Genomic DNA, 12,671 nt, shown 5'->3' on the forward strand with positions numbered 1-12,671 from the left:
CCACTACAATCTATGATAAAAGACGTGAATTCAATTTCACAGTTAACAGTTTACAAGATTTCTCCTCCTGCCTAAGTAAAAAGGTTTTTATTGGCATTATTGTTTCGCAAGCTATCAGAATTAAAAGAATTTGCAACACCATTTCTGCATTTAAGCAAGAAATTTCAGTACTCAAAAACTTACTTTTTCATAATAACTTTCCTAAAAATCTAGTTGAAAACATCTGCTTAAGTATAGCCTTTGATGAACATTTCGCTTCTTTTGAAACTGTTTAACTGTGTAAATGTATGATACAACCGTGACAAACCATTTTTTTATGAATCACCGTAGTGGATAAGTTTTACACGTGCGAAACAGGCGACCTGGTACGTCTTTGGACTGATTTCCGGACATGTTTTTTATATTTTTAATGTTTTGTTGACGAATGGATAGGCTTTTTTATCAGGCTGAACAACGGACTGGATATGTTTACGCGGATTTCAAGGTAAGACAATTTTGTTATTGGCAGGTACTGTCCCGTGGAAGGCTAATTATCGGAACTTGTTTTCCTAATTAGTCGAGGCGAAACCCAATGCTTTTAGTTTTAGGTTTAAGCTCAAGTTTATTGTCTTTAGCTTAGCAAGTGGTGCGTTTGCCCATTGTTACTCTATATTACATGTACTGGAGCTTAAGCATTCTCTTCTAGTTTATAGTTAAAATTTTGGTCTTTTGACCATAATTAATGAATCCTCCACGGCTGATGAGCTCTGGATTCACTCTTTTTCTATTCCTACTTAATAGCTGTTTGCATTTTTCCTTTTTATCATCTTTTGTTATTTATAATTTGTTTAATATTTGTAATTCTGTTTGCTTAATTTTATATTTACTTGGCTTTTTAGTTTTGCTGCGTTGCGCATCTATGGGCTCTTGGTGTGGTTTTTTCAATATTTTTCACTTTTATTATTATTTTATATATATATATATATATATATATATATATATATATATATATATATATATATATATATATATATATATAAGGTTACATAGAGTTTACACTGAAAGTTTTTTGAAAATGTTTTAAAATTTTTATTTTACTACTTCTAGCCCTAAAATATTCATTTCCAAAATTGTAAAGAAATCTTTACAAGAAATATATAGGCTATTTTGGTAAAAGTCAGTAAAAAGGGATAATCCTTTTCTGTTTTTTGAGTTCTTAACAAATTGCTTTTGGTCACCTTTTAGTTACTTTTTTGTCACCTTTTAGTCACCTTTGTTTTCAAATTTGTCACCTTTCTCACCTTTTTTAAAATGCATCAGCAGTCCTCGGCCTGATATAGTCAATTCGAGATAACTCGAATCTAAAGGGGCCAATGAAAATCTTCGACTTATCAAAGTTTGACTTACTGCTAGTTTCGGTTTTCGACATTTTAATATTAAAAACCATCAAATATTTTCATCAATGTATACAAATAACAGACAAAATTACAGAACTTAAAAGTTTTTTGCACAATATGTAGTTTTTCCGTGAAGAGTTCTAAAGACAAAGTTGTGTTTGTTCTTGAACTTCTCCAGCCATCCAGCACTGCCTTGGAAATTTTATATGTTCAATAATATTATAGCAAAATTCGTTGCTTTCTCACACAGCAATGACCCACTTATAGCAATGGTCTTGGTTTCAATACTGCTGGAACCACTTGAATAGAGCTGATTCTACTTCAGGAAACGGGCACATCTTTATTCGTTTCAAATTCGGGTTCATGGATTCGTGCCGCTTTTGAAGAATCTTTCTTTTTGATTGTTGGATTCCTTTTAATGTCATAAATAAGATTTACTTTACTTTCTAAATCTAAGGTTTTTAGCTTTCGCTTGGACACATGTAACTCCTTTATCGCACATTGGCTCAATTGCAAGTGAAGGTGAATGAATTTTCCTCTCATAGTCACTTCTTTCTTTCTTTTTTTTTTTCCATTTTTCCGAAATAAATTTCAAGTCATCTTTGAAAATACTTTGAGTTAAAGGAAGTTAACTTCGAGATATTGAGAATAATTAGCATGGAATTAAAGACAAAGGGTTCGGGACTTGATAAAAACTTCGAGTTATAGTAATACTAGAGTTATCATGAATTGACTGTAGTTTTTCATTCTTGCAATAAATGAAACCACATTTTCTTATTTGAGTGGAATGCAAAAGAAATGTGCTATTTAAAAATTTCTTTTAAAAACATATTGTGGGAAATAATATTAAATTATGCTCTTTTTATTTAGTGTAACAACATCTTATTCTTGAACCATTCTTGACCCACTCTCTTTCAAAAGTTATAGAGTTTTAATTTTAAAGTTATAATTCTTCATTCTAAGCATCCTAATTATAACTTGTCATTTATTATGTTAAAAATTATAAATATTGTTGTAAAAAGAAATAATTTAACTATTGTAAAAAAAGGAAGAGTAACGGAGGGACCCGTCTAAAATTTAATCCTCTGTTTAGTTATATTTAAACTGCCACTAACTGAAGTGTGTTCAGGGTTCATACACTTTTGGTTAAAAAAAGTTCCCTGACTTTTCCAGGTTTTCCAGGTTGTTTTTTAGAAAATTCCAGGTTACTCGCTTCATTAAAAATTTAAGTTTAAATAGTAATATTTTCAAAATAATTAAAATTGTTTAAAGTAGCAATGCAGAAGAACTGAAATTTCTCCCCTTACATTTAAAAAAAAAAAAAAAAAAACTTAGATTTTTTTCCTTTGTTTTCTCTGTCAAAATTTTAAGTTTTTTTTAAACATTTTGTTCAAAATTGTTTTAATTTGTTTACTATTTGTTGAAAACAGAGTACTTTCAACTTATTTTAGGGTTTTTTTGATGTCACCCGTAATATTATAGTGTTTTGCTGTAGTCCTGCAGCAACCTTTTAGCATCCGCTTTTGGTTTACAATACTTTTTATTTTCTTATAAGTAGGTTACACAAAACATATTGAGCAAAATGCAAAGCTAAATTTTAGTATAAATATGGTTAACTTGTTGCATCAATTGGCATACCATGTAATGCATAGTAACAAAAATCAACATCCGCCGATCATAGGCCAATGCCAATAATCTTTTTTTTTTTTCACATATTAAAGGACGCTTACATTAAAATTTCAAATTTTCTTTTCCAGAAAGTATTAGTTAATTTTCAAAAATTCACAACTTTTTGCACATTTTAATGTTATTTTCAATGTTACTCATTGATATAAACATCCAATTCTGTTTCTGGAAGTTTAAGTCTATTTCCATTGTGCAAACGATCAAATATGGCGACCAAAGTGAAAAATTTAAAATAATATGTAGATTTTTGGATTTGTAGTATAAAAGTAGTAATAAATAATTAATAATCCTTAAAAGGATACAATAAAAGCAAAATAGTCAGTATTTAGCACATAAGAGTCTAAATCAATTAAAACAAAAAAATGTTATAAAGATTAAATTTTGCATTTCTCCAGAAAATAATTACAAATTATCCGGAAAAAAGGCACAATTTGTGTTGTTTTCAATAGTTTGCATTGCAATTAACATCCAATGCCGTTTTCGGGAACTTAGGCACTTAAAAAGTCTTGTGTACTTCCATCTTGGGAATGACCAAATATGGCGGCTATGCCCAAAAATAAGAAATAACTTTTTTAATTTGTCGCATGAAGACAATTAAAAAATAATTAATCTTCATGAAACTACAATTCATTGAAAAGTTTTTATCACATTTGCGTCCGAGGCAGTGAGGATAAGATTAAGTTTTAAGAACAAAATTTTTTATTTCTCAAGAAAATTATTTTAAATAATAGAAAAACAATTTGTAGACCATTTTTTGTTATTTTCATCAGTTTTCAATTAAAGAAAACATCCAATTCTACTTTGTTTTTAGAAACTTAGGCATTTTAGGATCGTATCTACATCCATCTTGTGAATGACCAAAGATGGCGACTGCGTTTCACACGTAGCTGAAATGATTTTCCGATCAAAAAAAAAAAAAAAAAAAAAACTATTTTCCCCGATCGATCTTCCCATCTACAGGTTGTGCTTCCGAAGCAGTAAATTGTCTTCTCTCCTTTTGAGTTTGTACATAATTGCTGTTCACCTGATTTTTTTTCCCTTGGGAACTACTGAGAGCCAAAAATGGCGGCTGCTGAAGATTTTTTGGGTCGCCACTTTTTTCATTGCTTTAAAATTGTTTCAATTTTTTTTAAATACATCGATAAAAATGAAGATTAGATCTCATAAAACCAAATTCCCTGAGAAAAAATTGGGAAAAGAAAAATTTTGGGGACACATTTGGAAAATTCCCTGACATTTTTGACCATGTCATTTTCCATGATAATTCCAAGTTTTCCCGGAGCGTGCGAACCCTGAACCGAATAGAATGTTGTGGCAACCCATCTAAAACTTTAGGCAGTAGAAAGAAATGCGTTCCCCTCACTAACTCCATGTAAGAAAATCTTCGATCTTTTGGCGCATTTTTCGTTGTGAAAAAAAAAAAAAAAAACGTTCATTTCTCGATCGCAGTTTTTAAGTGCCAGCGTCGGTTTAGATAAAAATTTACAATTTTTTTCGTGAAATCACAATAAAAACGAAGACTAGATCTCATGGTAGTTAATTCCTTGGGGAAAAAATGGAAAAAAAATTTTTGGAGGACAAAATTTGAAAACTCCCTGACTTTTCCCTGACATTTTTGACAGTGTCATTTTCCCTGACAATTCCCGGTTTTCCCGGAATTCCCGGAGCGTACGAACCCTGTGTGTTTTATACAAGACTACACAATTTCAAGTAACACCTCTACCAGATGACTTATTATGCATTTTTGTGTTTAGATGCTTAATTGTTTTGAAAAAGGGCTCAAAAATCCTTAATTTTGTTTTAAAAAACTGTACCTTAGTTAAGTAAAACATCTTTAACTGCTTCAAGTATAAGTTTTTTTTTTTTTTTTTTTAACCAACTTCAAAAAGAAGGCGGTTATCAGTTTATACCATATGTATGTTTTTTGTTTATCCACTCACAGCGTCTGACCTAGTGAACAGATTTTGATGATTCTTTTTTTGATGGATAAGGGATGGCTCAACTTAGGTCCCATTACTTTGTTTGACAATATTTTTTTGTTAAAAAAAAAGTTATGGGTAAAAAACAGTAAATTTAATGTAATTTACTTCAGACCCCGTACATCGTTTCTCCTATGTTTGCAAATTATTTTTACAGCGAGGTAGCACTAAAATTAATCTTTTTAATTACTTTATATCGTCTAAAGATTTTACATTGAATAAGAATGAAATATTGCTTTAGAAACTTTACCTTAATCGTACGCTTTTCTCAATGTATCTCAATCGCGTGCATTTTTTTCCGATAGTGCTGGAGTGTCTGTAAAATACTAAATTGTTTTTGTGACTCATACTAGGTAAATTGATTGTGAAATTCTTCGATTAATTGTGCTCCTCTTTCAGTTGTATCATTCACAACTTTCAGCATTTTAACGATATCTCTTCCCTTTCAATAGCTTCCTTCATTTTGCAATGAATCAGGATCAAATAGAAAACATCTTTTGGTGTTTGTAACTTATCAAACAGTTTTATTCACTTGTAATTGATTCTATAAAGAAGAAGATCTTTACTAAGAAAGTATTCCAAATCATCTACTGTTATTTGAAATTTTTTATACAGTCATCAGATACGTCTTCCTATTCAGCAAGCATTTTTTTGAAGTTGTCTTTTCCTATCTTCGAAGTGTTAATTCCTTCATTCAATACGGACAAAGCAACTAGTTCATCACCTAAGTACCATAAGTGATTTATGAATTTTTCAATCACTGCTTCTGCTGCATGTTTGTTATCATTTTGTACGCTGCAGGTTTTTTAGACACTAGACTTTATATTAATTTAAAAGGCCTAGAAAGGGTTGCTGCGAAAAACTATATCTTCATACAACATTTAACTGTAAAACAGCATTTACGGGCAATCTCTTCATGTAAGGTCAATTCAAATTGTTTCCTAAATATATAAATATTCAAACAATAAATTTCATTAGCGACCCATCTGGCTCACAGATAAGCTCCAGGTTGCCGAAAACATATCCCTGTAGGAGTGAGGACTTCAACCAAGAAATACTATTACATGTTATGAGAATTCTCTGTAATATTTCTTAATTCCGCTTTCTATGAACAATAATATGTCATCAAATTCTTCTTTTAGAATTTAAGTGGTATGTGTAATTTTTGAATTTTGAAGCGCCTAAATAATGGAATATCGCGTCTAGAACTAAGAAAGGCAAGAACTTCTTTAAAGACACTCTGCAGTATGATTTCAAGTGCATGATAATAGTAATACAAATGCAATCTATCACCGTTCAGCTTTTGCTCTAAAAAAATACATGCACAATTTATACGGCCGGTATTGTAAGCCGCTGTATAAAAGACTACAGCTTGAACAGTTAGCAATAAAGAGCAATCATCTAAGATATCATATACTGAAGAAATATCTCAGAAATTCTGAGTAGCTGTTCAACGTTGGAACCTGAAGCTATCATGGTAAGCCTATCGGGTGTTTTTTTCCAGTTACATCTGGATGTAGCTTTGTATCCCGGGGAATAAATAAAAAACCTAAATTTAAATTCATGAAATCTGATTTTAGCTCTCGAAGATTTTTTCTTGCTCTCTTAAGGGATGTACGATTGATCATAAGGTTATTTGGATTTAAATTTACTGCATCTACATAGGCTGTTAATAAATGAGCAGCATCTTTGTTCCTAATATGGCATTAGTCTAACATTGATGAAATGCTAGCAGATCTCAATAGTTGTCAAGCTTTTTTGCGTTGTGGTAGACCAGATATAGAAAAAAAGGTTCAACCGGTTAGGATAGATACCCATTTCGGTTTCTAAATCTTGTGAAATGCAAGAGGAATTTGATGATAATAAAGGACTATGTACTGAAATGGAAGACAGTTTAAAGTATAGATTTAGATATGGGAAATAGAGTTTATTTTTATGGTAGGGTAATCGAGGATTTTTCCAAATTTAAATTATAAGAATGTATAAACATTTAAGTATATAACTAAAGAACAGCGAATTAAAATATAATTGTCATTACTTATATTTATAGCATGGAAACCTAGTGACCCTATTTGCCACATCTATTACATACACAGAAAATTTTCTAAATCAACACACCCAAAGCCTAGAGGAGGCAATTTGTTGTGGTCAAAAATCATTCATAAATGGCCTTTAGAATCCCTTGTGTCCATCTTGGTGGAAAGAAACGCTCCCCTGCCGCTTGGATTGAAACGAGCGCGAATAGCGGTATGCCTGTACCAAGGCCATTGGTGTACTTGTACCCTATGTAATATGTAAAATTTTACAGAATGAAAGTGAGAGAATGGTTGGTCTGGAAGTAGCAACATCTATTGATATTCAAAATTACTTTAAATATGAAACCTAGGAATATTTTTACATAAAAATGAGAAAATCCGCAATTTTTCTTCAAACAGGGTGGCGACAGGAACTGGAAAAAAACGTTCCCTGACTTTTCCCTGATTTCCCTGATTAAGTTCACCCAATTTCCCTGATTTACGTTACTTATAATAACGGTTTCCTTTCTTTGCCCTACCTGAAAAGCATTACATATTAAATAAAATGCAGTGTTTAGAACGATTTATGCTGTTAATTAAAAATATATTTTGATAAGATGCTTCCCTTTTTTTTGGTAAAAATAGTGTATTAAAAATTATCGGCAGAGAAATATTGTAGGAAATCTAAAACAAATACTTTACTTCCAGGAACCAGTTAACATAAAAATTCTAAGAAATTATTAAGACCACTCTGGAAGAAATATCTAATCATGATAAAACTAAAAAAATTAAATGGAAATAATCTTGAACTGAATTTTCAAGCAGTATAAGTGTTGCTGCAAGAACAACAAGTGATAGTTAAAGTATAGAAGTAATGTAGTTGGACTTACGTAAATAATACTGTCGTCTGCAGGTAAACAGTAGTATCTGCAGAGATTAGTTTTCGAGATATTTGAAGAAATGTGTGGTGGATTCAGTACTAACAATAGGAAAATGTTAGAATTAAGACTTTTTTTGCGCCTCTTTCTGAGCGTAAACCAAATAAGTGAGTATGTACAGTAAAGAAAACGTACCATAGAATGACAAAAATGTTAAAAAAAACTGCTGTTACTACCCTTAACCTGCACAGGGCAGAATAGACATATTTATGTAAAACAAATTGAAATCTTCCAACAACCAGTCATATTGAGCTATTCCCTAACCAAGAACTTAGGTTTTAATGAATGGATACAGAATTTTAACTATTAAAAAACAATAAAAATATATTTACTTATTTACACAACTCAATTTCAAATGATTTCATTAATTGTCGAAAAAAAAAATCATAGATTTCTTTAGTAACAAACAACATTGAAATGAAAAAAAAAACAATTAGTAATAGTTTCAAAATATATATGTATATGGTTTCAAAATAAAAGAGTTTTCAAGTCTGAAAAAAAAAAAAAAAAAAAAAAAAAAAAAAAAAAAAACCCTGCGTGTAATTTGAAGTGACAGCGAATAATACCATGGCAAAAAAACAATTTTGATTTTCAGTCAAAATTCAATTTTAATACAACAAATAATTGGTGAAACATTTGTAAGGAACTAAAGTACTTCATTTTGCAAAGAAAAAAAAGAATTTTTTCTTCATTTGATCAATTTTCCCTGAATTTTTATTATTTTTTCAATATTCCCTGATATTTCCCTGATTTTTCCCTGAGTGATAAAGTTCCCTGACTTTTCCCTGATCTCCCTGATCTGTCGCCACCCTGTCAAAACTCAAAAAAGGGGGCCCTAGGGGCACGTGTTAATATTTATAGATTGACTTAAAATTTTGCATGGATCATTTATTTGTATAATGGAACAAATTGAGGGGGCGTCGTATAAAATATTTACAACTTCAAAAATAAGGACCACCCTAATATATATATATATATTTAATCAGCATAATAAAGCTCGAAATTGTGAAGTAAAGAGCAAGATGATGCATTTCTTGAACATATAATTTATGTTATTCAATCACATTTTTAGTATTGTTTTTTTCTCTTTTTTTTAGCTTGTTGAAAAATTATCAGCATTCTTTCTTTTTTCTTAGTAAATACAAAGCATAAATATTAAATCGAAAGTCTTGACAGTAGAGAATAATTGAGAAAACCAATTTGAAAAATCAGACTTTAACAAAATGATAATTGTACTTACAATGCAAAAATAAAATGACGTTGAAGTATGAAACTGAAAATATCGTTTCATCTGCCTGAAAATGTTCATGATTTTTTCTTTCTTGTTTTATTTATTTTTTATTTTTTAGCAAGCTCTGAAAATATTCCATGACATGTCCATGGGAGGTATTGTTTCAAATAGGTTTACAGCAGTTTTTTTGTTCCAATTCAATAAATAAATAAACACTAACCGCCACTTATAAAATCTCTGGATTATAAAATCAGCAGCTTTTTAAAATGAATGTGGAAGAACCAAATCATTACATTATCAAACCATGTTAAAACCGTAATTTAATAAAATTAATCTCTCTGTTACATTTGAAACCTAATAAAAAGAAATTTCGGAGATTCTCTGAGACACACCATAAAAGGAAATGTTAAGAAATGTTTACACAGACCAAGTTTACTTCGCACTTGCGCAGAAAAAATAAAACCCAAACTAACCATTTCTGTGCAAACACAAAGTGAAACTATAAACACAAACAAAAGCTGTTCACTATTCCGCGCTCAAAGAAGACAGCTCAAAGAAGACATTGAGGCACGCCTCCTTAACCCATCACCCATTTTTCAAATCGAACCGTTTGTGGCTGCTTAGTCGCGACTTTTGAAGTCAGTAAAAGTAAAACAAGCAAGTAACACGCCTGGCTAGAGATGAGCGTGAGATTCAGAGACTTCAGGTGACGTCATTTGATAAACACGGAAGACAACTTGCATTCAATGACCGCTCATTCAACAAAGAGTGTAGAAACAAATTGCACAGCTGAACTTTAGCCGAACAACACTCTATGGCCAGAAACACGATAGGAAACAAAATGGCTTTTAGACGAGACTTGCGGAAAATGCGTCAGACGGTCGAAGGGGGATAGAAAGACTGGTTCTGCTCATAGGGTGCAATTGCAAGCAATAAAAAAAAAAAAATTCCTGGATTTTCCGGTAGCATAGCTATTTTTCTTAAACAACAAGGAGGGGGGGGGCATCTTTAATGCTACTTTTTAAATTAATTTCAAAGCTATCATCTAAATTAAAGCTATTATTCAGATACTTTTCAAGGATTTAATTATTTAAAAAAAAAAAATCCTAAGACATTTCAAGAAAGGTGAGAAAGGTGACAAATGTTGCAAAAGGTGACTAAAAGTAACCAAATTTTCAAAAGGTGACTAAAGGTGAGAAAGGTGACTGACTCCTCGGCCTGCTATATATAGCACAATGTAGAGGGAAATTTAAAATCTTTAAGAATTTCAACGGGAATTTTTTTTTTGCGGAAAACTACAGTGGCATTTTTGGATAGCAGTGGAGCAACATTAAGTTATAGTTAATTTAGAACCAATTTTACTTTGCATACTGTGATAAAGAACAAAGGATTTTCCTGCTGGGATTCGCTAGCAAATCACTTTAGAAGTAGCACAGGTCACAAAGGATTCAACAAGATAATTTAGCAATTTACTTACTTATAAATTTTCCTTTCTCATCCTTCTGTAATTTGAAATCACCACAAAATACTTCCCCATTCTGTCAACAGAAAGTTTTTAAATAAGAAAGAAATTTCTTTTACATTGTTTTCAAATCAACCCTAATATAGTTATTAAAGATTTTTTAAAAATAAATTATAAGTAATAAAAATATACAACATCAACAAGAGAAAAAGTTTGAAGAGATCATGTGAAATAGAAAATACTAGTATGCTGTTAACTAGAAATATGTTAACCTACTTTTTAATAGTAAAATAATTTCAAATCAAGTTTGAAAAGAAAGATATTTGACTAAATTTTCTATTTCTAGAATTGGGAATCAATAACCCTTCAATTATAGGCTAGTTTCCAACTGTAATCTACGTTACGTTGCTACACTATAGTATACAGCATGAAAAGAAAACATAGTTTCCAAACACTTCAGATAAATTGATAGAAACATATGAAAAATAAGGAGAGGAGGGGGAGGATTTGGATGCCCATATGCAAAATTTCAAGTTTTGAGATTACAATGACCCTATTTTTTTCAATGCAAAAAGATGTACGTAAATGGATGCTAAGTCATGCATTTCATTCAAAAGCTCACATATTCTTGCATTAAAAATAAGTTTTGTGTAATCAGTAGCGGGAAAGCACTCAAAGAGGATTTCATAAAAAATATAAATACTTTAGTTCTGAAATTTTCCACCAATATATCTTAAATTATATTAAATCTAAAAAATTCAACAAAAATAGAATGTCCAATATTGCAAAGGCAGGGGGAGGTTACATATTGCATCTAGGACAAATTTTGCATAAAATTCATTTCACAGTTTATATTTGTCTTCTAAACTTTTGTTATGCCACAAAAAATAGAACTGAGTTGTTTCTAAAAATTATATGAATTTCAAGTTTTTTTTTTCTTTTTTGGGGAGGGGGGTTCAGTGACACTACGAGTTACAGACCCGTGTGACATCTGTGCTAGGAACTCTACTTCTTGTAACAACAAAATACATATTGCATTTTTTGTTGCTATTTTGCTCTTTAAATTCTGCTTTTTTTTTTATTTCGTGGCAAGTAACTATGATAAATTTCTAGTTCATCAAATTTTTTTTCATCTATAACTAAGAACCCAAGGGCAATTCTTACATGTTTTGGGAGAAATGAAGGTCTAACTCTTAGCACCTTCATTGTTAAACCAGATTAGATTGAAACACTGCTGATTAACATTAGTGTGAAAAAATTAGAGATTAAAACGGAAGCAGCCCTGGACCGGTGTCTGTACATCGGAGCAGTATCAATGTATCGGTTTAAAGAAAAATTCAAAACCGGTTTAACGATATAGGATGCACACTGGTTTTTGACGATGCATCGCTCAGCCCTAGTGTTAATATACAGGGTGTTCCGGTTCAACCTGCAAGACCTCTATTTTTGTAACTATTAGTCCTAGATGCATACTTCTATTTGCAAAAACGTTCAAAATCAGATACGGAGTTAAGATGTTGAAAATTTGAAGCAAGACTATTGGAAACATTGTAGAATAAAAAAAAAAAAAGGAATTGTAGATACTTTGAGGAGAAAGTAGGAGAAAACAGTAAGCAACAGGTAAAGGTTATGAGCCACAAGAAGAAAAAGTACAACTGAAAAGCAAATCATATCTTAAGTATTTTATCTCACTGTATCAATATAAAAAGTTAATTTTATTTTAACAGATATTAAGAATATTATTGCAGATGTAAAGGTATACATATTGAAAGAAAATATATCATTTTATGCTAAACATCATGTAAAAAATTAACTAAAAATAAATTACACAATTACTTACATCACATCCAGCATAAAATTTAGTAGAAATCTTCGTGGAAGATTCATTGCTTTCAGAAACTTTTTCTAGTTGCAACGTTCCTAAATGATAGAAACAGCACTCAAATAAATATAAAAGAAAGTTGACTGGAAACATATTTTGCAA

At 30.8% G+C, this 12,671-nt stretch overlaps 1 protein-coding gene across 1 annotated transcript in view; it reads right to left on the reverse strand.

Annotated features, from left to right (window-relative positions):
• The window catches only part of LOC129233624 (dynein axonemal intermediate chain 3-like), a 118,571-nt gene that overhangs the window by 68,541 nt on the left and 37,359 nt on the right, over positions 1–12,671 (reverse strand). Inside the window, exons 9-10 of the mRNA XM_054867602.1 lie at positions 12,528–12,607; positions 10,703–10,763 (exon numbers count right to left, since the gene is read on the reverse strand). Of these exons, the coding sequence (XP_054723577.1) occupies positions 10,703–10,763; positions 12,528–12,607 (141 nt within the window). The remainder of the gene's footprint in view (positions 1–10,702; positions 10,764–12,527; positions 12,608–12,671) is intronic.

The sequence above is a fragment of the Uloborus diversus genome, chromosome 1 (genome assembly GCF_026930045.1).
Source record: "Uloborus diversus isolate 005 chromosome 1, Udiv.v.3.1, whole genome shotgun sequence".
In the NCBI taxonomy this organism is placed as follows: domain Eukaryota; kingdom Metazoa; phylum Arthropoda; class Arachnida; order Araneae; family Uloboridae; genus Uloborus; species Uloborus diversus.